Below are 25294 nucleotides of genomic sequence, written 5' to 3'. Positions count from 1 at the left end.
TTAACACTGTTAGTGACTCTCACCAAGGGTCACCTTTTGGTGGTGGTTGGGGGGGGGGGGGGCGACTATAACTGTTAGATCCTATGCAAGACCGAACTACTAAACGTGCCGGCCCTAGTGATGCGGTAACAAAAGGGGTATCTTTAGCCTGCCACATATTACGAATGATGTGTGGAGAACACTTCATCCGACTGACCTTGAATATACACCTTTCCTGAGCTCATGGTACAGGGTCCCGGATAGATTATATACTAGCCCAAGAAGCTGATTTTGCTTGGATACTTCATACTGACTTGGAGCTGCTGGGCATCACTGATCATGCCCCGGTGAGCATGGTACGTACCTACAAACCTTACTTGCTTATGGCGATTCCCACACCACCTTTATGGTGACTCGGGATTTCATGCTTATCTGGCTAGAAAATGGTAAACCTACTCTACTACTAATGATGAACATAAATCTCAGCCCCTTTTATTTTGGGGAAACTGCAAAGGCAGTCCTTATGGGAGAGATAATAGCTTATGCGGCAATGCGAAACAAACTTATTACAACAAATCCGTAACTTAGAGGCAAAACTGAAAGATGCTAAATGTAGCTTTGAAAAACTACCAACAGGCGAGGCCAAATCTTTACTCCACACAGTTTTGTGTGAATTGAACTCATTATTACATCTAAGAGCGCAGAAATCTGCTATGTATTTTAAGGCCAAATACTATCACTATGGCGCTAGACCCGGGAGACTCTTAGCAAATGTGACTAAAAATTAGTGGCCAAAAGCACATCACGGTGATTAGGTCCGTGATGGGTTTACTAGTGAACATGGATTGAGACATGGGGGAGATTTTCCAAACGTACTACCAACTTTTATATCAGGCAGACCCAGTTGATCAAGTGACCTCCGAGATTATTCGTTTATCTCCATCCTAACTAGCTGGTTTAAACCACTCAATTTACGCCCAAGAAATATGTTATTAAAAATGCTAAGCTGTTTAAAGCCCCAGGCCCAGATGGCTACCTAGCTGAATTTTATAAAATACTTTTGCCTCAACTTTTTATTGCCCTTAAGTGCCATGATGGATGATCGCATTGTGTACCTGGAATCCCCTTTCTACCATAATACGGCACATATCACTGTAATACATAAGGATAACAAAGATCCTACTCGACCAAACTCCTATCAGCCCATTTCTCTCCTTTAATTTTGATGTTAAATTACTAGTCAAGATCATGGCAAATCAACTATCTGCCTTGTTACAGTTTCTTTTTGGTGAGGATCAAGTTGGTTTTATTAAGGAGAGAAATTCATCCATGAATATCTGTAAAATATTATCTTCGTTAGAGACATGTCATTGGCAAGAGATACCTTCAATGTTGGTGAGCTTTGAAGCCGAAAAAGCATTTGACCAGGTTAATTGGTCCTTCATGTTTGCTGTGTTACACTCTGGATATTACTGGTTATTTTTGTCAACATTACAAGCACCATACTATAATCCTACGGCCTCTGTGTTGGTCAATGGAGCTATGTCTGTGCCCTTTGGAATACATCGGGGAACCAAAAAGGTTTGCCCGTTGTCCCCACTGATTTTTGTTCTCACTCTAGAACCTCTGAATTATATACGGGGCAATAATGAGATTAATGGTATTCCCTTGAGGCCTGGTGAGCCGGTGCCCTGCAAATTAGTGGCTTTTGAAGATCTTTTGGTGCACCTAATTACTCTGCCATTTTCTTGGGAAGCATTAATGCAGGAATTCATTAGTTATGTGTGAATAGCAGGCTTGAAATTAAACTTGGGGAAGTCTGCAGTTCTGCTCGCCCAACCTAAGGTCTCATACTTGGATTCTAATTGATATCCCAAAACCTCAGGCAACTCACTCCATAAAATATTTGGGAGTCTTAATACCTCGCATTCCAGCCTTAACACAATCCTTAAATTACGGAGCCTTATGTAAAACTAACGTTCAACTCCAACTATGGAGAACCTTACCACTTTAGTGGGAAGGATTGCACTTTATCTAATTTGCCTCAGTGTCTATATGCGATGCAGTTACTTCCTATCTATTGGTCAAAATGTGAGCTCCAGGAAATGGATGCTCAGGTAAGACAATTTCGGTGGCAAGGTAAAAATCCCCGCATTGCTTTGTCAAGACATTGCTATCCCAAAACATATGGTGGTTGGGGTCTGGCCAATTTAAAAACCTATAATGTGGCTTGTCAATTATGTCATGTGGCTGATTGGATTATGTAAACTACTTATTACACTGCTTTGGTAGTAGAACAGCTTCAGGTGAAACCACTGAGACTCTCATTTCTCTTACATAAAACTCCTCAAATACTCCCCACGCATCTTTTGACTTTAATGTATTGATCTGGCCAACCTTAGAGGCTTGGTGCTGGGCTAGTCGAAGATTACAATTTCCTCAGCAGACCACTCGCTTTTTACCCATTTTGGGGAACAAGGATTTTGTACCTGGTCTACATAATAGTTTCAGATCAAAAAAATTCAATCAAGGCAATCGCCGTCAGTATATTGTAAGTATAGAAAGAACCACATCAGCAAGCCTGACAACGTGCTGTGCCTTAGATAGAGCCGTCCGGACTTCTAATCATTTGTGGTTTTGAATGAGTATGTTACTATTTTTAGCAGCAATTTGAAATATAATATTGTCTGTCTATGCCCTTATGAGCAAATTATTGAAGAGACCCAACAGCAGCTGGTGTTTTCGCAATGCACAGTTGCTGCTTCAGGAGTCAATAACAAAGAGGAATTCTGAAATGCACAATGAAAACGGACTTAATATATCGCAGAAGGCAAGAAAGAATACTTAGCTTATTGCTCCGGCGTCGTCAACCTTTTCATATGGACGGGAAGTCTCAAAAGAATTCAAGCAGTAAGGGACCGAGACCACCGTGAACTATTTACAGAATTAAATAGCTTGCGGTTTTTCAGCGTGTTGACGTCATGACGTTTTAGCGTCTGGTAACTCTAGTAGCAGCGAACCGAATCCTGGAGATTAACCAAAACCTTGGTATTTTGCAGAAAAACAATGAAAGTTCTCAGAAAAACACTCAATTGCAAAGCTGTATTGAGACCATCAGGGTGAACAGTTCCGAGACTATGTATCCATCGTTGCTCGGCTTGAAGCAGCAAAGTATCAAAAAGTCACCTCCCCGCCAGTGTTGATGGAACTGTTGGACACAAACTTTCAAATCGTCAAAGGTATGAGCAAATTCCATGCAGCGAGCTGTTAAGGGTGCTGAGTCGACCAGTGCCGATGCAAGAGCGATGTTCAATCAGATGGGTTTTGAGAGCCCGTTTTTGTTTTTCAATATACCAAAGATTGCAGGGGCACTGGATAATCTATATCACCCCAGTGGATCGACAATCTGTAGCATTTCTGAAAAGGAATGTAAAATTGTATCTAGAAAAATGGAGAGCCGAAGTAGATATCATAATAGGACACACTGTGCAGGTGCCACATTATTGCGACCATTGCTGCCCAATGTCTCCACTACGCCCACCTTACCTTCTCGGCAACTCCCTCTTGCTCAAGTGGAAGGTTGGCTGCCACGGCATCATTCTGCCAACTCCCTCCGGCGTCCCCAGAGCGGCTCGATGCTGCAATCCACCATGATTCACAAGAGCCTAAGGGCACGCGCACGGCGCGGCCCTGACTGAAATACCAGCAGTGGCACGAACCTCAGGGGCGTCCCCCTGAGATGACGTCATCCGTACCGGATATATAAGGTCTCAGAAATCACTCACTAATCGAATTAACAAGAAGTTGGATATGGACCAGTTTCGCACTCTCCAAGCTGCTCTGCCTCCTCGGACTTACCAGGGGTACCTGCTCCTCGGGGGCCTCGCTCTCTTTGTTTTTCAGGTCACAGTCAGGAACCGGTACTCTCTCCTCGAGGGCCTAACTCATTCCAACACCTGGACTACTTTTAGAGACTATTGTGTGAGTGTTACCATCAAGGTTCTGTTCCAGAACTCTGCATACCCTGCCTACTCACTATATTCAGTTTCTCTACAGCTCAGTTATCCAGGATCGCTGTTCCAGTACCTGAGGGACTACAGCCCTGCCAGGCACTTCCAGCTCATACTGCCACCTCTGGTGGTTCAATATACTGTTTAATAAAAGAACTAGTGTGTGTCTGTCTCCATACTCTGAGCCTGACTGGTGGTCCCTCTCGGGATCTTCCCCCCAGGGGCGTGGTCATCTGCTACCAGCCCAAGGATCCACCCACACCAACACACATGGTGCATGCGATCCTATTATGTTACATCGATGGGAAGGAGAAGAGTCCTGTAAATTGGCTCCTCTGGAGAATGCAAATCTCAGTGTTTCTTGGAATTCTTTATGTAATTGTAGCATTAATCATTTGTTTTACTGTGTGTCATAGAGGAGAATGGGAGCACCCAGGTAAGTGTTTCTGTAAGTTCAGGTGGACGTGGTAGAAACAGCCAATCGTGGTGCGTGAACTTAGCTGTGGTGTAGGCATGTTTGATACACCTTGGAGGATATCCACTCGCATGAAAAAGTTTGAGATACTGCTTGTTTTTGATATTCTCCTGGAGTGGTGCACAACTGTCTTATGAGAAAAGATTGACTCACCGGAAGATTTTCTTTTAATGAACGCGGATGTGCGCTAGTAAAGTGCAAAAAGATATTACTAGATACTGGTTTTTGATATAAAGTAGTCTCAAAACCTGCTGGAGTTTTAATGATTTTAATGTCTAAGAAATTAATCTCCTCTTTGTGGATGTTAGCTATAAAATGTAGGTGTATATTGCATCCATTAAGCCACGAGAGAAATTGTTGAAACATCTCAATGGTGTGGGTCCAAAACAACAGAATGTCATCAATATAGTGCTTCCACATCAGAATGTTTTGTGAAAAAGGGTTATTTTTGTAGATCTTCAAATCATGCCATATACAAATTGGTTAATCAGGGCTGTCCTGCGAATCTGTTGAAAAAAAATCCCTCTAAGGCAAAAAAGTTTTGTTAAGGCAATTTCTAGCAAAGAGGCCAAAAAAATCTGAATTCTTTGAGAGCATAGTCTGTCTTCAAAAAATTCAAAGGCGATGTCATAATCTCATCTTGTGGGATACTGGTGTAGAGTGCTTCTACATCCAAGGTGGCCAGAAAAATGTTTGAAGTATCTGCATGGAAATTATCCAAAAATTGTATCATTTCTTGGGAATCTCTTATGTATGATTGTTGTAACTTCACATATGGGGCTAAGAAATGATCTACAAATTTGGAAAGAGGTTCCAACAATGATCCCCTACTGGAAATTATTGGACGTCCAGGCAGCTTGGTAATGTTTTTGTGTATTTTAGGAAGGGTATAAAAAACAAGAACAATAGGATGTTTTTTTTTTTTAAGTAAAAATGAAATTTCCTGTGAGGTCAAAAAAACCTTGGTCTGTACCTTCCTTCAGTGTTCTACAAGTTTTGAAAGATTGACAGAGGGTTCTGTGGAGAGAGGTTGATAGAGCGGCAACTCCAAGATCAGCGGTTCTATCTCTGTGACATATTGAGACCTGTCCATGAGGACTATCTTTCCACCTTTGTCTGCTGGCTTGATAATCAATTGATTCAGTTGTAATTCCTTCAGAGCGAGAACTTCTGATTTGGTTGTGTGTGAGAAGGATCCTTATAGGTGCAGAATGGCATACCTTATCATATATTTAGTGAGATTTTTTTTTTTATGTAAAATGTCCTAGCAGTATGCAGAACCATTTCTGGTGGGCATTCATCCAAGTACATGCTAAATATATACTTGGTATATCTGTCATTTTTAATATGTGTATATTTGGTGATGCTGTACAGATGGGTAAATTGAAAAACTTACTCTGTTACTTTGTTTTGTTAATACTTTAAAATCATTTTTATCTATACTAATAAACGAAGCTTGACCGACGTGCCGCAAATGCGCAGTAGAGAGCAGCTCTACTGCGCATGCGCGCACATCAGCCAGAGCGCAGCGTGTCAGGAAAAAAAATGGCGCCTGCTCCTTAGGAGCAGCAGCGGTAGCGGCGACGAGCGCGCGCGAGAGGCAGGGAGGAGCAATAGTGGCGGCGACGCCCGCGCGTACGAGAGAGAGGCAGGGAGGAGCAGTAGCGGCGGCAGCGTGCAAGAGGCAGGGAGGAGCAGTAACGGCGGTGCGCGCGCGCGGGAGGGACACCCCCTGTCTGCCGGTTGTGGATGAGGTGGGAGGGGGAGAGAGTGAGGTGGGAGGGGGAGAGAGTGAGGTGGGAGGGGGAGAGAGTGAGGTGGGAGGGGGAGAGAGTGAGGTGGGAGGGGGAGAGTGGGAGGGGAGGGAGGGAGGTGGGGGGGTGGGAGGGGAGGAGAGGGAGGAGGGAGGGAGGAGAGAGAGAGGGGAGGTGTGGGGGGGGGAGGTGAGAGAGAGGTGGGGGGAGGGAGTGGAAAGGAAATGGACCAAAAAAAAAATTTTAATGTAGCCCGTTGTTACGGGCTTAACGGCTTGTTTAACAATAAACAAAAGAAGAAAAAGGACTGCCAGTGGGTGACACTGGTAAGTTTTGTAGATACTGCACAGACCTTAAACTAAGCAGAAGGAAGCAGCCAATTCCAAAGTGTAGTAATTCCAGCCTAAGGGGGTCATTTACCAGACGGATCGCACGCGAAAAGTCCCTTATCGCATGTGATACCAAGATGGGGGCGGAGTCTGCCCCGGAAGAGGAGTCGTCTGGGTGTCGCTGCGGACGACGAAAAGGTAAGGGCCTTTTCGCATCCTACTTTGCTCCCAATAGCTACATCTTCTATGGTGGCGCTATTGGGTGCGAAACTGGCAGCGATCGCACCATGGCGGTGCGATCGCTGCTGGCTAGCGCAGGACCGCCCCCCCGTTTCGGCCCCTGCTCCTCATTACCTAAAGTATCGCAGGACTATCTGTAGCAAAAGGAACATGTCTCCAGTGCAGTTAATAGGATTATAGAAGTTCCGAGGATAGTATCTATAACAGAGATGCATACTTGGCTCTTTTAGTACTAATTTATTTTCATGGTATTTGTGTGGGGCACACTCGTTTTTAAGAACAAAAAAATGTAATTTATAACTAGCACAGAGCAAAAAATTACCCTGCTGGAAAACAGAGTAAATGTCATTATTTTTAAACTTTTTACTATATATGCACATGCAAATTCTTTTGTAATGGGAGTATACTTTTAAAGTTGACCTCAAGAAGTAAGTCAGTTTGTAATACCACCTTATCGTACACATGCTTCATTTGAGTGGCTTGCATGTAATTGGTAGAAAGGAGGACTAGGTGAATAATATATGTAATTAACCTAACAGAACCATTAGGGATGTCTCTCCAGGTTTGGTTCATCTCTAAACCATTATTGCTAAAAAAAAGAGTATCACAAGAGAGACAAATCAACGCCTATCTTGTTTCTCATCAACTTCCTCTGTACCTTTAATTTTCGGTCAGGATGATGGGTTGGTTGTAAGATGAGCTGTTTGATCTAGTTTAGTTGTGTTTAAATTGCATATCTTATAGAATCCATTCATATGCTACAAGCTAGGGCTAGGATGGCTTGCTCTGGAGAACATTGAAACTGAAACTGCTTGTTGATTTTGATGTTTGCTTCTGAAAGGAACAAAGTTGTCCTGAACTTTGCATTCAGTTATAGCTCATACTTAACCTGTAGAGATTGGAGGTCTCTAACAGATGGCCCTAGTCCCCAGCCCTTACTTTTAGTCATCAGTATTACAGGCTATGCCATTCAATACTGCACCTCCCCCAGAGGCTTGCAGGAATAGCTCAATCTGTTAGGCATGGGGGGGGGGGGGGGGGGTTAGACCATGTGAGTAGGAAGCAGCCTCTCTTTGCTTTCAGAGAGGGAAGGTGTGTGCTCTCCAAAGATAGGCACAAAGCTTAGCAAAGAAGGGAGAGGCGCGGCCTAGCCAGTTTTTGGTGATAGATTGGCGGGAAGAGGGATTTATTTTTATATCTGAGACATTAGGATTTTTGCTGTTTTTTGCCTGTGCCATCTGGAAGGCTGTAACCCCCTCTCCAGAGATGCAGGAGGGAATTTGTACACCTTTTCATCCTATAAGATGAGGTTGCAGAGACCTGTGAATTAGATCATGTGTGTTTGTCAGATTGAATTTTCCTTTTTTTGGGAAGGAAATATTTTTGCTACCCCCTTCCTTGCCCAGATCTGGACTGTAATAGCCGTTCCAGCATTTGCCTTTCCCTCAGGAATGGTCAGTGACCTATTCTTTTGAAGACGAGTTGGAGAAGTAAGACTGAGGAGACTTCCAACTGGAGTTTTTACCCTGGGACATGGCCAGGTGAAGATCAGGCATGCTCTTCTGGAATCCGGTACCTTTTGGGGGGGGGGGGAATCGACGTTCACCCTGGTTAGATACCCCCCAGCCCCTTGGGACTGACATTTGAAAGGCATGTGGCTTTTCTTTTTTTTTTTTTAAGTTCTATTAGCAGTTAATAGAGCATGGACTACTACAGTTTCATAATAGCTTGTAGTGAGCAAATAAAATCCACATAGGTACATTTTATAAATTCCTAGATTTGATAGTTTATACAGTGTGTCGTAGTGAAATAATAACCAAAACCTAAGCACTTGGACTTAAAAAAAAAAATAAATAAATAAAATCGAAGGACTTCCTCATATTTGTTTCAAAGGATATAATACTTTCTGTATTGGAAATATGTGCTAGAGAAAAATTGTAAATCTCTTAAATATAGTAGAGCAAACTTTATACTCTGTATAGCAAAATCTGAGCACTGTCCTTGGATGACAGCTTTTATTTTGACTTGGTTTGATAGTTATTTTTGACCAATGCATTTTATTGGGGACAAATTGCATTTTTAAATGGGCACTGTTGGCAAATTGTTGTAAACTGTATCAATGAATTTTCTTATAATTAAGTATCTTGCAAACCATTTATTTTACTAAATTTGTGCTTTTTAATCACTTTTTTTGTTTTAGGTAGTGGTGCTACTGCTGTAGTTCAAGCAGCTTTTTGCAACCCCAGGCAGGAGCGAGTAGCTATAAAAAGAATAAATCTAGAGAAATGTCAGACCAGTATGGATGAGCTGCTCGTAAGTAATTTTCTTTGTGTTTAAAATTAGTTCAATCTTTTTTTTTTTTCCCCTCTTATAGTGTTAGTATTGGTTGGATTTGCTTAAAATATAAAATTACCTTTTTAACTGTAAGACCAAAAGGGAAAGCCTTAATCTAAGGTGTCTTTCATTTTTCCCCTTCCTTTGATCTACTGTTTTATTCCTTTCAATCAAACACTTTTTGAAAAAACAAAAAATCTCCTCCAAGTTTATTCAACAGGTTATACTTTTTTTTTTCCCCATCCTTTACATTTTCTTGCTGTGTTTATTGTATAAGCTTTTGATAGTGTGCTACTATCCTGACCATTAATAAACTTAATACACTTTCAGAGCAAGCAATTTACCTCTGTAAAAAAAGCATTTTACTTGTGCAAATTGGCTCTCTGAACATTGCCTAAAAGTTGTGGAACAAGGTGCATACTTCTAACTGCATTGAGAGGAGGTGTTCATGGATGCATGTTTTGGTCAGAGGAGGAAAAGTAAATACATAAACAATTTTTATATCGATATGTATACTTAACAAAACCAACACACAGTGGGGTAGATTTTATAAAAGTACGCCGGATTTTATAAGATACGCGCGTAGCCGAGCGTATCTTATAAGATCCGGGGTCGGCGCGCGCAAGGGGGTGCACATTTGTGCAACTTGCGTGCGCTGAGCCTGGCGCGCGCTGCCTGTTCCCTCCGAGGCCGCTCTGAAATCGGAGCGGCCTCTGAGGGAACTTTCTTTCCACCCTCCCCCCGCACCTACCCCCCCCCCCCAACCTTTGTTGGCAGATTTACGCCTGCTGAAAGCAGGCGTAAATCTGCGCGCGCCAGCGGGCTGCTGGCGCGCCATCACCTGACCCAGGGGCTGGTCCGGAGGCCTCGACCACACCTCGGGACTTACACGTGTCTTGGGGCTGTGCACGCGCCAGCGGCCTATGCAAAATAGGCGCGCGAGTGCCCTGCGCGCGTAAATCCGGCCAGATTTACGCACACAGGGCTTTTAAAATCCGGCCCATTATCAATATTTTTGAGGTACATATATTTCTACAAAAAGAAAGTAAAAACTTAATTCATAATACATAATGAATAAATATGTATATAAATATCCTCGATTTCAGAAAAAGAAACAGCATTCTGATCTATCAGCCTTATGCCTACAAATAGTTGCTATAGTCTCCATTAACCAGATTAATTGAAGGCCATATTGAAAAAATGGCCAGCAGAATTTCTTAGCCTTAGATAATGATCATCTTAATCGCTTGTCTTTGGACAGAAAATTCTGTACGGCTAGGGCTGCATAGATAAATGCGCATGATCAGTTGTGTTTTTTTTTTTTTTTTTTTTTCTCCCAGACCAAGCAGGATGGTAGTCCTCACATGTGGGTGACATCAGGATGGAGCCCAATCACGGAACACTTTTTTGTCAAAGTTTCTAGAACTTGATTGGCACACTGAGCATGCCCAGCATGTCACCAACCCTGCATCCAGCAGGGGTCCCCCTTCAGTCTCCCTTTTTTTTTTCCTGCGCAGCAGTATCCTTGCGGATCTTTGGAGCTCTGTGAGAATTTCTCACAACTTTCCTCACAAACTAACTTAAAAAATTTAAAACTTTTACCGCATCCTGGGGTCCCCCATCGACTGCCGATACCCGCTGACGCTGGCAAGTTTTACCTAGTCTCTCGCAGTTGGTTCCTGGCAGTGTTTTCATCAGTGCCCAACAGCCACCGACCGCGTGCCGCCCATATTTTTTTCAAAAATTATGGCAACCAGGTTCCATAAGTGCTCAGAGTGCCCGAGGACGATGTCCATTACAGACCCTTACGACATATATGTTTTATGTTTAGGCCCTGCTCATGACGTCCAACAGTGCACTAACTGTGCCCAAATGATGCCAAAAGGCCGCAGGGCTCGCTTGGAAAAGATGGAGCTTCTCTTTAAGCGAGTATCTCCATCTACTCCAGCTAAAGCAACACAGTCACAAGTCCTCAGCGACTCCGTCGCCATCGAAGTCTCAGCGACATTGAGTCATCGATGACCTTCCTTCACCATCCTCTGTACATTCGAAGGCATCGACGTCATCTTCCTCAGTGCCAGCAATGACCAGGAACATATTTCTTCAATTGGAAGCAAGACCATGCAAAGCATTTAAAAAAAAATAAAAAAAAAAAAAAAAAAAAATCTGATTTTAAATTGTGATCTTTATATATTGCCCCTAGCCTCCTGCGATTGTGTCATTGTAGAATAAACAGGTTGTTGCTTCATATTTTAGTCTGCTACAGATCAAAGTTCCTGAAAGCTTTTAACACCTCTTAATTCAATTATTTTGGACAAAGCTGCAGGGAGCCTGCCTGATTCCAGTCCCAGCTCTCATTTAGTCAGGACCCAAATTCCTGTCATTACCTTCAAAAAGAAAAGTTTTTCTTTCATTTGTTTCCCATTAAAGTCAGTTGGGGAAGCATTGTAGCCTATTTTGGACTCCAGAATTGTGGTTTTTCTGATCAATTCTCAGGAAATGTGTGGGAATTAATTATCAGAAGGGGAAGGATTCCCAAGGTACCTAGACTGGCAAAGTGGCATAAATAGCTAAAGCTTCCACAAAGAGGTATCTGCATTGGCAGGAGTTATCAAAGTCGACACCAGAGGATCAAAGAAGAAAGCTAATGTGGAAAGGGCACCAGTAATAGTGAGATTGCCTCATTATGCCATGAAGAGTTCGTGGTACCAACAGTTTCATTGGTGTGCTAAAGCACCATGAAGGGGGAACAAAGCAGAAAAGTGGCAGGAAAAATCCCAAGGGACCAAGCAGCAGAGAGAGTGACTTTTCAAAAAATTGAGGTGCACAGCAGCCCCCACCCCAGACTGTCAAGAACATTTCGGTGTGTAAGAACTGGGGCAAGGCTGAGTGGCACAAGGACCCCAGTGTGGTGAATATGGCAGAATGGCATGGGACATACCAGTCATTCTGTTCAAGCAGTCTTGCCAGTTTGTCAGAATAGGTACAAGAGAATGAACTGTGACAAGCATCACTTTCTGGAAATAAGCTTGGATTACAGTGCCTTCTGGAACCTGATCTAGCTGCTGGGTAGAATATTGATTTTCTTGTGACTTGGGCTTTCTTAAGGAGCCTGGTTATCACAGACAGGACATCTAAATGATTTATCATGGTCCAGTTTTTCTTGGAAAGTGGTGAGGGTTGCTCTAGTTAGAAACAGTTATGCATATCCTGTAAATGAAGTCTGGCTGTTATTTATTCTGATTTTTGCACAAGTTCTCTCTTATTATGGCACTCTAACCTCTTAATATAGGAAAAGGAGATAACTGCTCTCCAAATCTTAGCCACACATGAAGGTAGAGAGCAGAGAATATTAAACAGTCCAAACACTTTTTAGAATTAAAGCGCAATTCCATCGTTTAATATACTTTTCAAAGCAGCTACTCTAAAAGTCATAAATGCAATACAGTAGTTTTCAACCTTCTCTCTATCTTCATGTGTGACTTTAACCTCTTAAGCCATTTAGCAAATGTTTTCTCATGAGCATCTTTCATCTGGGCCTATATTTCTTCCTTTTGAATGAGGTGGGTCTTTTTATTTTATCTTTTGACAAACCACCCCAGTATAATCAACCATCAAACAGGGAGGGAGAACTAGGTAGAGATTGTGGAGGGGTTGGAGAAAAGGAAGACCTAATAGAATAGGTGCTGTGCTGTGGTAGTGAAAGCTGTATTTTTATTTTTTATTTTTTTTGGCTTGTATTCAAATTTTTGTTCTGGGAACAAAACACCCCAGTATAACAAATAGAAAGTAAGTGAAGGAACAACACCCTAAGGTTCCAATAGAGGACATGAGCAACAGTAAGATGAACTCCTGATGGCATCTCCGGTGGCAAACTAGCACCAAAGGTGGCAACAGCATCCTAAGGCTCCATGAAGGAGGAATGAAGCAGAAAAAAATAAAGTACTGTTCCTGAACATACGCAGATCAGTCCAGAAAAGTGGGTTGTGTATCCCTACCAGGAGGTAGAGTCAGAGAACAATTTGAACTGTGGACACTGCTACATAACAAGAGTGCCACCTACAGTCACCCAGTATTTCTCTGACTCCAGCGGGTGGTACAGATGCACACCTGCAGTCTGACTACTTTTATTTGATTTTTAGTTACTTAGTATTTTTCTTTTTACTTTTATCTCAGCTGTGCGTCCTGAGGTGTTAGGCACCTTTGTGGGCCATCCCTCACTGGTAGCCGGGCATCCGAGGGTTTGGACACCCCTGTCTGTGTTTCGCCCGCAGGTTCTTGGAAGTGAAAGGCCAGGGGCTCCTGGTTTCTTCATTCCAAAGCTGCTATAGCTGCTCCTTTTCCTTCTCCCTTTTTTGCTACTTAATGAAGTTTAAAAAAAAAAAAAAAAAAAAAAAGGAAGCTGAGCCAGCAAACATCTTTTCTGAGGTAAAGTGTCAGGGCAGAGGCTGTGGAGCAGCAGTTTAAAAACCAAAAACAGTGCAGCGTCTTCCCTCTAATCCCGGGGCTCCGGATGATTTATAGAGGCAGAGGGTGAGTTGAGCTTTTAGCCCGTGTTGTTTTTTCTAAGCATTTAGCCACTTTTTCGCTGCATTTTCAGCACTACTGTGCTGGGGACAGTTTTTTTTTTTGTTTTTCTTTCGCCTCCCGCTCCAGAGCGTGCGCTTTTTGCCGGCATCTGTTTTTTCTCCCCTCAAACAGACCGCATGGCTGCGCGGCCAAAATTTTTTTTTTTTTTTTTTTTATTTAAAGTTTGAAGGTAGCAGAAGCAGTACAACATAATGCAACAATATTACATGCAATCACTAACTTCTGTCTCCTTTACCTTATAACATTGGTAAACTAAAATAAGTTTTCTTAGTTTCATACACATCCAGGAGAACCAATCTTAGGCAGACATAAAGAATAGGTATATTTTCCTCTATTCCCCCATTTCCCCACCCTCCCTCCCCCCTAACCCTCTCTGATCAGCAAAATACTGTAGGACCTTTTACCCCTCAGGAAAAAAAAAGGGTGTGAGTTCACCAGATATCTAAACCAGAAGTCTTACAATCCTCTTCTTCCCGTATATCCGACAAAGCAGCTCAACCCATGCCCTAGGCTCAGTGTGTGGGCTCAGGAGATCCAGTTGACTGGACAGAAGCTCGATTCCATTCCACGAACGGCTGCCACCGTGCCTGGAAACGTGAAAGTTTCTTCTGTTTAATCGCTGTTAAATGTTACAGATGTTGAATCTGTGTCATCTTATTAACAACTTGCTGTCTGGTTGGGGCCTCTTTCTGTTTCCATGAACCTGCTATCGCCGATCTAGCCGCTATTAAAATTTGTGTAATTAGGTAAAAGTGTTCATAAGTCTCATTTGTAATTTGTAAGTTTAAGAGAAACAATGCTGGTGTCAGCGGCAGTTTGGTTTTGGTGATGGTATAGATCAAATCGGCAATATCACACCAAAAAATTACAGGACAGGACCACCACATATTTAAATAGGTGCCATTATGACCACATTGCCTCCAACATCTAGTATCCCATTTAGCTGAAAATTTATGCAATTTACAGGGAGTAATGTGCCATCGATATAGTAGTTTATAACCCTTTTCCACTATATTGGCCGAGATAGAACTCTGTTTAATCTGCAGGAACCCCTCCTTCCAACATGATTTGCCTCTTAGTTCAGATATACCCTTTTCCCAATTTTTAAGATTAACAGGCAATTCCGACAGATCCCCATTTAGTAACAAATTTTAGATATGACCCTGCCGATGCTGGCAGCCTTTTCACAAAAGCCCTCCAGAAGAGTTTTGCCCTGTAACAAATCTCGTTTCACATGTGACTGCCCCAAGTAATGTTTAATTTGAATAGAAAAATATTCGTCCGCAGCTGCAACACCATACTGGGACCTTAAATCAGAAAAGTCTCTATATACACCTCCATTGAATACCTGTCCCAAAGTCGTACACCCCCCCCCCCCCCATCCACCTCTTAGCCACCCCCACCGACTGGCCAGGGGGAAATCCTTTGTGAAAAAAGATGGGCAAGCTATAAAAGTAGTGACTGTTTCCCACCAACCTAGTCTTCCAGGCATCCCACAACGTTAAGGTATGCTGCACCGTAGGTATCGCCCACTTAAGTGTTGGTCTGTCTTTTTTTTTCCGAAGCCACATAATATGCGCCTGGTCCTCCCCCCCCCCCCCCCCCCCCCCCCCCCCCCAACCAGGTCTCTCTCCAGCCTCACCCATCGCTTCCCCTCCCCGGAAGTGTGCCAATGTATAGCCGCCCTCATTTGTGCAGCCACATAGTACCATAGTAAACATGGCACTCCAAGACCCCCCCCCTTTGTCGGGGCAAGAAAAGGACTGCCCTCCGTACCCTGGGTGGTCTATGCCTCCAGATGAATCTCATTAACTTCCTTTGCCAGATATGGAGTGACTCCGTCGGGATAGCTATAGGTAATGTTTGAAAGAGGTAATTAAAATGCGCTAGAATGTTCATTTTCACTGTCGCTATACGACCCAACCATGACAGCCCTAACCTCTCCCACACCTGTAAATCCTGTATTATTTTTGGCCATAAGCCCCCCATAATTTAACTGATATAGAGCACTGAGATTCGGACTAATTTTGACCCCTAAATATTTCAGACAATGGTGTACCACTTTAAATGGGAATAACTGATGTAAACTCTCAAATTGGGCCGCCGGAACAGATGCATTTAACAATTCGGACTTCTCAGCATTCAGACGGTATCCAGATACAGCACTAAAACACTGCTTTTCGGCCAAAACCCCTTCTAGGGACTACTCTGGTTGTGACAGGGTAAAGAGAACATCGTCAGCAAACATAGAAAGCTTATACTCTTGGTCTCTTACATGTAGCCCATGTATCTTGGTTTGAACCCTAATAGATTCTGCCAATGGTTCCAGATATAGTGCAAATAATAATGGCGAGAGAGGGGCACCTCTGTCGAGTTCCTCGCTCGATTTGAAACGTTGGAGAATACCCCCCATTAACCTTAATACAAGCGTTGGGATTGCTATATAGAGCCTTGATCCAGGTAGAAAAATTGCCTCCCAACCCTACTTTATCCAGCACCGCCACCAAGTAGTCCCAATGGACCATGTCTAATGCCTTTTCGGCGTCGACAGTAAGCAGCACCATTGAAAGTTGTTGTTCCTGACCCCACCAGATGAAATCCAGCACTCGTCTCACATTATCCGCCGCTAGCCTCCCGGGAACAAATACGGTCTGATCCGGATGTATGAGAGGGAGCCACGGCCCCCAGCCTGTTAGCCAGGATCTTAGCCAGAATTTTTAGATCCAGATTGATCAGGGATATTGGCCTATACGACCCACACTGCGCAGGATCTTTACCTGGTTTTGCCAATATAGTTATGCCTGCTTTATTGGAGTGCACTGATATTTTACCTCCCTGAAGCAAAGAATTAAACGCCTTTGTCAGTGGCGCTATAATCACATCTTTCAACTTTCTATAGAACCCTGCCGAGAACCCATCCACTCCCGGGGACTTCCCCACTTTTAGGTCCTGAATAGCTTTGCCCACCTCAAATTCAGTGATGTCCTTATTTATCATATCCCTGCGTGCCTCGTCCAACATGGGGAGATTAATATCCGAGAGGTACGCCTGGATATCCTTCTGCATAATGTCTTGTCTCTTGGAGTACAGTTGTTGGTAAAATTCAGTGAATCGCTTTCTGATGGCCATATTTTCAGTCAGCTGCCTTCCTGACTCATCAACAATCTTAAGAATCTGATTCATACCCATTCTGGCCTTTAATCTCCTCGCTAATAATCTACCCGCTTTGCTCCCCCCCTCATAATGGTCTTGCTTCACCCTGTCCAAATGATGGGCAATTAAGCACATATCCAGGTGCTCTAGTTCCTGCCTCAGCGTCTTCAGTTGCTGACTTATAGCCTGCTCTGGGTGCCTCTTATTTTGCAATTCTAACTTCCCCAATTTGCGAAGAATAGCATACCTCCTGCTTTCCCTCTCTCTTAACATGAGTGGCTTGTGCTATCAGCTTGCCCCGGGCTACTGCCTTGAAACATTCCCATACCCCCAGAGGAGAAACCTCTCCATTTTCGTTATCCGCTAAATATTGTACCATATCTGAGCGGAGGCGGAGTACATCCCGTTCATCATCTAGAAGACTTTCATTAAGCTTCCAGAACTTATCTCCACCCACATCCCCTAACCCCCGCAGAGTAAGCCCGATCGCTGCATGATCCGACCACGTGCGGACCTCAGTGCTGGTCTCTTTTACATAATTAACTAAACCTCTGTCAATAAGAAACATATTAATTCTCGAATAGGAATTGTGTGTGGCAGAAAAAAAAGTATAATCTCTCTCAGTGGTATGTAAATGGCGCCAGATATCCACCAATTCCCATTCTTTCATGAGGGCCTTCAAACAATGTCTATGTGTTTTTGAATATGCCAAACTCCCCGTGCTGGTGTCCAAATAGGGGTAGCAAGGCATATTAAAATCTCCTCCAATCAATACCAAACCATCAGCCCATTGCCGCAAAACGGCCGCTATCTGATTGAAGAATGAACCTTGACCCGTATTTGGTGCATATATATTTACCAATGTGTACATCTGGTGTCCTATCTTGAATTTCAGGAGCAGATACCTGCCTTCCTGATCCCTGATCAGTTTGCACATCAACTGTCAGGTTTTTAGAAAAAAGGATGCCAACCCCTTTATACTTCCCTCGAACTGTAGCTGCAGCATAATACTGAACTGGAAAATTTTGAGAGCATAAGTTTCTCATGATGTTTTCTGAGATGTGTCTCCTGGCACAATAAAATGTTTTATCCCGGATTGCATCTTGCAACAGGCGTTTACACTTATGATACGTTTGCAACCCCTTAACATTCCAAGATAGCACTCTAATATTATTAGCCATTGTATCCTATAGCTGCTCTCTGTCTGATCCAGGCAAATCGAACTGTATTATCCCAACCCCCCCTGCCACTCACTGTCCAACTCCTCACTCCCCTATGACCTAGTAAAGGGCCCTTATACCCCCATCCCCCAGACCCCCCCCTCCCCCCCCTTCCGTTTAAAGTGGGAATGACTGCTCAGAGGCCCTTCCAGGGACCCCCGCCCGATCTCTTAACAACCATTTCAAACTGTAAAACAGTAACACCAATGCAGGATTTAGAAAAGTACAGAGATAATAAAAAGAACAAAGTCACCATCTGCTTGTCCAGAAATGTGTTGCCCATCCAGGGCTTAGCTCTTAGTCAAAAAATTAAGAGAAAACTCTGCCCTCCTAGGCATCAGCCGCAGAGCCATATAACTTGGAAATCAGAATCTTCCAGTAAGCAATTTAAGGAATATGTGGGACCAACATAACCAGAAGCTGAGAGTATTATATCAGCGTGGCGGATCTGAGGAAGACGCTGATCCCCCCTCCCCCCCCCCCCTCCCGAATTGCGACGCAGCCTCTTGCCACCAGATTGGACCCTTTGCCACCGGTTGAGTGTGTCCCTCTTGTCTCTCTCCTCAGGGGAAAATTCCCTCGCATTCACCGTGACAGGCCATCCCGCATTTGTCAGCACTTTCTTAGCTTCCTCCACCGTCTGTACATGCACTGCCGTGCCTCTTACAGTGAAGGCTAAGCCGAAGGGGAATAGCCATTTATATTTGACCTCCCTATTGCGCAGCGTGGTTACGATCTCCTTAAATTCCCTGTGTTTCCTGATAGTGTGAGCAGACAGGTCCTGGAACACTTCCACAGGGTAGCCTTGCCATTGAATTTCTTTTCTCTGTCTGGCACAGGATAGCACTTTTTCCTTTGTCTGGTATGAATGGAAGCACACAATATCACGGGGGATATTCCCTCTCTGTTTCGCTAATGCTCTGTGTGCTCTATCAAAAATGATCCCTTTGCTCCCTTCTGGGGGATCATTATCGTATAAAATCAGTTCAGATATCTTTTATGACTGCTGCGCAATCGGCGTAGGCCGGTTCCTCTGGGACCCCCCGAAATCTTAAATTGCCACGGCGGGACCTGTTCTCTAGGTCATCCACCCAGGATCTCAGCTCATTGTTAGAAGCCTGTAAAATTTGGACTTCTTTCTGTAAGGCTTCCTGACAATCCTCCAATCCGCTGCTCTGCCTCCCCCACCCGGCCTCAGAGTACCTCGTGGTCCTGGCGTAGCTCTCTGATAATGTCCTTAATTTCTCCCCGCAGTGAGGACATTGCTTCCTTCATATCCCCGACCCACACTTGAAAGTCACCCCTCGAGGGGGGAAGCTGTTCCGCCTGCTTGAGCTCCGTTCCTGCTGACTCCCGCGGCTCTTCGCCGCCATTTTCTTGAGCTTCCTCTTCCTCCGAGGCAGAGCTGGCAGGCCGCGATTTCAGCGGGTCGTATGAGAAGCATTTCAAATCATTCGCCTTCCTTCTCTGCGCCATCCTTAGTCACTCTGCCCTCTAAACTGCATATGTAGCCGATTTTTCTATGCGATCCTGCACTGAATATGCTATATTTTTTAGATCGGGCTCGGGAACTCTCCTCTTATGCAGCCAGTTCAGGGAGTGACGTCACTTCCCCCCCCCCGCTGCGCGACCGAATTAATGGGCCCTTGAACAAAATCCCTGGCCTGCCGTGCTTGTGATGTGCGCGGGCAGGCTCTGGACTCTGCTGCTTTTTGCATCGCTTGTTCCTCCAGCATGGAGGGCTCATTGAGGCCGACCGAACCCCCCTCCCCCCGGGGGGGGGGTGGGAGGGTGTTGCTTCGCGGGTCGCTTGAGGAGGATTCCCCTCCTGTTTTGGCCCCTGTGGGGGGATAATGTTGCCGACAGGGCCATCCCACGCAATTCTCCTGTGGAAACACGGGAACCGGAGGAGTTTTCCCCGAAATTCATTTTACTTATGCACCAAGCCTTCCTGGCTAGGAGGCAGGCGGTGCCAGAGGATTGGTTCTATGGGAACTCTCTCAGGGCCCCTGCCAAAGAAGGCTTGCGGCTCGGAGCCACTGCAGTGTCCGGGGGATCCCTCTCACCAGTCGGGGGATTTTCCCCAAGGACTGCAGGACTCTGGATCGGATATAGACACTGTGGCAGGCCCTGGGACTGTTCTGGGAGTAGACCCGGATCTGACTCCGGATCCGGGGGACGTGGGTCTGGATGATCTTAATGGGGACGACCTCCCTTCAGCGGACGGGGATGATCCCAGCGTGGTCCACCTTTTCTAGCGGGAAGAGCTCCGTCCTCTCATTCCACAGGTCTTGGATGTCCTGGGACTTAAAGTTCTCAGGTGGAGTCCGACAATGAGGGAGTTAATCCTGTCCTCGATGGTATCCGAGGTCTGACAACTTCTTTTTCATTACCTAAAAAGGTCTGCAGGGAATGGGAGATGCTGGATGCGGGACTGAAGGTGGGCAGGGCTATGGCAAAGCTTTACCCCATGTCCTTAGATTTTTTGGATCTTCTGGAGATCCCAAAGGTAGATGCGGCAGTTTCTGCGGTCACTAAAAAGACCACTATCCCAGTAGCTGGGGCCGCGGCACTAAAAGACATGCAAGACCGCAAACTTGAAATCCAGATAAAGCGAGTTTGAGGTAGCAGTCTTCAGGTGGCAGTTTGCGTTAGCCTTATGCAGAGGGCGTGTCAGTCTTGGGTTCAGGATTCCACCGCCGCCTCCGCTTCCGGCAGTGATGGAGTGCTTCAGGCCGCTCATTTAGAAGCGGGCATTGCGTAGGTGGCGGATATGCTGTATGACCTTGTACGAACATCAGCTCGGAGTATGGTATCGGTGGTGGCAGTGCATCGCCTTCTTTGGCTGCCTAATTGGGCATCGGATTTGTCCTCAAAGTCTCAGCTTTGTAACCTTCCCTTTAAAGGCAAGCACCTGTTTGGAGATGACCTTGATAAGCTGGTTCGGAGAGTCCAAGGGCAATAGGTTGTCGGAAGATAGGAGGTCTTCCAAGAAGGTTTTTTCCATCTCTGCTTTGTTTTCAGGACTCTTGCCAGTATAGAATCCCCAGGTAATCCACACCTTCTACTTCCGGGATGCCAGCAGTCCTTTCGTGGTGGCCGCCGCTCCGGCAGAGACTCTGGGAACCTCAGCGCCAGGAACAGTAAATTCTCTCAATGAAGCCACGAGCACCCATTCCGTCGTCTAAGCTGTCGGAGGCAGATTATCCAGCTTTTACACGGAATGGGCAAGAATCACTTTGGATCATTGGGTTCTGGCAGTGATCAGAGATGGCTACGCTCTAGAGTTCTCCCGACCAGTTCGGGAGGTATTTGTGGAGGCCCGCGTAGCATCCCACAGCAAGCAAGATGCGGTGTGGGCCACCCTGCAGTGCCTTCTTGAGCTCAAGGCTATTGTCCCCGTTCCGGAGGCTCAACAGGGTGGGGGCCGGTATTCTGTTTACTTTGTGGTTCCCAAAAAGGAGGGCACCTTTCGGCCCATCCTCGATCTGCAGAAGGTAAACCGTTGTCTTCGAATCCCTCGTTTTTGAATGGAGACCCTGAGGACGGTAATGGCTGCGGTCTGAAAAGGAGATTTTCTGGCATCCCTGGACCTCACGGAGGCGTATCTACACATACCAATCCAGTTGAGCCAGCAGAGGATTCTGCACTTCAAGGTCTTGGGACAGCACTACCAGTTTCGGGCCCTTCCATTTGGCCTAGCCACAGCTCCTTGAACTTTCACCAAGGTGATGGTGGTGGTAGCTGCCTTTCTTGGTTGATTCGCGCGAAGTCTCGAGAGGACTGCGTGAGGTCTGCTTGAATGCTGATGCTTTCCTTGCAGGCACTTGGGTGGGTTGTCAATGTTCAGAAGATTCATTTGGAACCCACCCAAGATCTGGTTTACTTGGGAGCGCAGTTCGATAATTTGCGCGGCAAGGTGTTTCTGACGATGGACTGGGTAACAAACTTGCAAAGCCAGGTCCAAGCCCTTCTTCGGAGGAAGAATCCCACTGTCTGGCATCATCTACAGGTTCTGGGATCCATGGCTTCTTCCTTGGACTTAGTGCCATGGGTGTTCGCTCACGACCGTTACAGCGTGCGCTTTTGTCATGATGGAGTCCGGTGTCGGAACGTGCCAATGCCTCTTCTTCCAGAGCCAGTCTGTCGTGGTGGCTATCACGTGACAATCTGGAGCCAGGGGGGAGGGGTGGATTTGGATCCTCCGGATTGGCTAATAATATCCACTGATGCCAGCCTTACTGGTTGGGGCGCAGTGTATGCAGACAAATCAGCCCAAGGGCTATGGTTGCCAACGGAAGGGTCTTGGTCCATCATTTGTCTCAAGACGAGAGCTATTTGACTTGCCCTACAAGCATTCCATCCCTGGGTTCAGGGCAAGTTTTGAGTGTTCTCCGACAATGCGACAACGGTGGCTTACATCAACCTTCGAGGAGGAACAAAAAGTCCCATGGTGGCTCTCCAGGCACGAATCCTGTTTGCCTGGGCGAGTGTCATCTTAAAGGAACTGCCGCTTTTCATGTCACCGAAGTGGAGAACGTTCAGGTGGACTTCCTCAGCAGACAACAACTTGATCCAGGAGAGTGGAAACTGTCCTCCAAAGCTTGCAACCTAACTTACGCCAGATGGGGCGTGCCACAACTAGATCTGATGGCAACTCAGGCGAATGTGAAGACAGACCGATTCTTCAGCTGCCAGCGGGAGAGGGGCTCAGTGGGTCTCGATACTCTGGAGTGTCCATGGCCCATGGGGATTCTGCTTTATGCCTTCCTGCCGTGGCCCCTCATTGGGCGGCTTCTCTGTCGCATAGAACTCCATCTGGGAAGGTGATTCTGGTGGCATCTGAGTGGCCACGTTGTCTGTGGTTCGTGGATCTGGTACGCTTGGCCCTAGAGGGTCCACTTCAGCTGGCTCATCTAATGCATCTGCTCCCTCAGGAGCCCATATTTTCGAATCGGGAGGATTGCTTCTCTCTCGCGGCTTGGCTTTTGAGAGGCGACGTTTACACTTGAGGGGTTATTCAGAACAAGTCACTTCCACCCTCCTACAGGCGAGACGTCCAGCCACCTCTATGGCCTATGTGAGAGTTTGGAAGCTTTTTGAGACATGGTGTCATCAGCATTCCTGCGACCCTTTAGCGGCACATGTTTCTCGGGTGCTGGATTTTCTGCAACAGGGCCTCCCTAAGGGCTTGGCGTTCAATTCTCTTCGTCTACAAGTTGCAGCTCTAGGTGCCTTGCAGGGAAACTTTGATGGCTGTTCGCTGGCAGCGCATCCGGATATTGCTCGGTTTCTTAAGGGGGTCAAACATTTGCACCCTCCCATTCGTTCGGTGTGTCTGGATTGGAGTTTGAATTTAGTCCTGTGAGTTCTGTGGTGCTCCTTTCGAGCCTCTTCGTGGAGTTTCCCTGAAAGATCTGACTTTGAAAACGGTGTTTTTGGTGGCCATTTGCTCGGCCCGTCAGATCTGAGTTGCAGGTACTGTCTTGTTGGGATCCTTTTCTTCGGATTTACAACAATCTGGTATCTTTACATATAGAAACATAGAAATGTCGGCAGAAGAAGACCAAACGGCCCATCCAGTCTGCCCAGCAAGCTTCACACATCTTTTCTCTCATACTTATCTGTTTCTCTTAGCTCTTGGTTCTATTTCCCTTCCACCCCCACCATTGAAATATCTAGCTTGATTAGTTAGGGGTAGTAGGGGTAGTAACCGCCGCAATAAGCAAGCTACACCCATGCTTATTTGTTTTACCAGACTATGTTATACAGTCCCTATTGGTTCCGTACTTTGTCCCTAAGGTTGTTTCAGCCTTTCACGTCAAACTATGGAGCTTCCGGGGTTCCCTAACTGGTCCTGGGAGTCTTCTCAGAACAGAGACCTTCATCTTTTGGATGTGCGGCGTGCCTTATTGCATTATCTGGAGGTTACCAATGGCTTCAGACGTTCCGATCATTTGTTAGTTCTCTTTGGTGGCCCAAAGAAGGGGGACAAAGCGTCAAAGGCGACCATATCTCGGTGGATTAAGGAAGCGATTTTGCGTGGGATACATAGCCCAAGGGCGACAGGTGCCTTTGGGTCTCAGAGCTCATTCCACTAGGGCTCAGGCTACCTCCTGGGCAGAATGTCAGTTACTGTCGCCTCAGGAGATCTGTAGGGCGGTGGTGTGGTCGTCTATTCACACTTTTATGAAACATTACCGATTGGATGTTAAGGCTTCTGATGAACCGTCCTTCGGGGACAGTGTGCTTCGTGCGGGTCTTTCGGGTTCCCGCCCAGTGTAGGGTGGCTTGGGTACATTCCACTTTTCTGGACTGATCTGGGTATGTTCAGGAAATGAAAATTTTGGTTCTTACCTGCTAATTTTTGTTCCTGTAATACCACAGATCAGTCCAGAGGCCCACCCCTTTCTTCAGATACCGAAAGACTGTCTTGGTCAGAACCTGCTTAAGTTTTGTTTTTTTTTTTGTTTGTTTTTTTTTTTTTATTGTTGAAGCTCCTTTTTTGCAGACATGATTCATGGAGCAGTTTTTAGCAGTTGTTCTGTTTGGTTTTTGCCAGTGGCAAAGTGATAGTCCGGAAGTTTGGTTGGGTGCTACCCTTCATTATTTAGTTCTGTTAGCATGGGCTTGGGTACAGGTCAATACTGAGTGACTGCAGGTGGCACTCTCGTTATGTAGCAGTGCCCAAAGTTCTAATTGTTCTCTGACTTCCCCCTGCTGGTAGGGATACACAACCCACTTTTCTGAACTGATCTGTGGTATTACAGGAATGAAAATCAGCAGGTAAGAACAATTTTCATATAAAGGGGCTAAACAGCACAAAGAGTGGCTTCAAGACAGCAAAGCAACATGAGAGGTGCAAAGTGGGCCCCCCTCCCCCCAAAATGACAATTACAACTCAAGGTGTAAGGTCTGGGGTAAAACAGCAAGGCACAGTGGCAAATAGAACTCTGAGATTTAAGGTCTGGGCATGGAAACAAGTTTGAGTGGCACAAAGACCCCTAAGATGTAATATAGAAGTGTATAGCAGGAAGGCAGAATAGCATGGAAGATGCCAGTTTTTCTGTGAAACACCCAGGGATATAATAAAATTCTCTGTTCGTCTCCATACTACTTATACATAAAGAGAATACTATTCATGTACAGAAAGCAAATTTTACATCCATTTTTAAATACACAAAATGTATAAACTTTATTAATATCTCCA

General features: G+C 45.3%; 1 protein-coding gene across 1 annotated transcript in view; it reads left to right on the top strand.

Annotated features, from left to right (window-relative positions):
• STK39 (serine/threonine kinase 39) overlaps positions 1-25294 on the top strand; it is a 484232-nt gene that overhangs the window by 39543 nt on the left and 419395 nt on the right. The window contains exon 2 of the mRNA XM_029605673.1: positions 8988-9100. Coding sequence (XP_029461533.1) covers positions 8988-9100 — 113 coding nt within the window. The remainder of the gene's footprint in view (positions 1-8987; positions 9101-25294) is intronic.

Source organism: Rhinatrema bivittatum, chromosome 6, assembly GCF_901001135.1.
Source record: "Rhinatrema bivittatum chromosome 6, aRhiBiv1.1, whole genome shotgun sequence".
Lineage (NCBI taxonomy): Eukaryota > Metazoa > Chordata > Amphibia > Gymnophiona > Rhinatrematidae > Rhinatrema > Rhinatrema bivittatum.
This window is presented reverse-complemented; position numbering and strand designations above follow the sequence as displayed.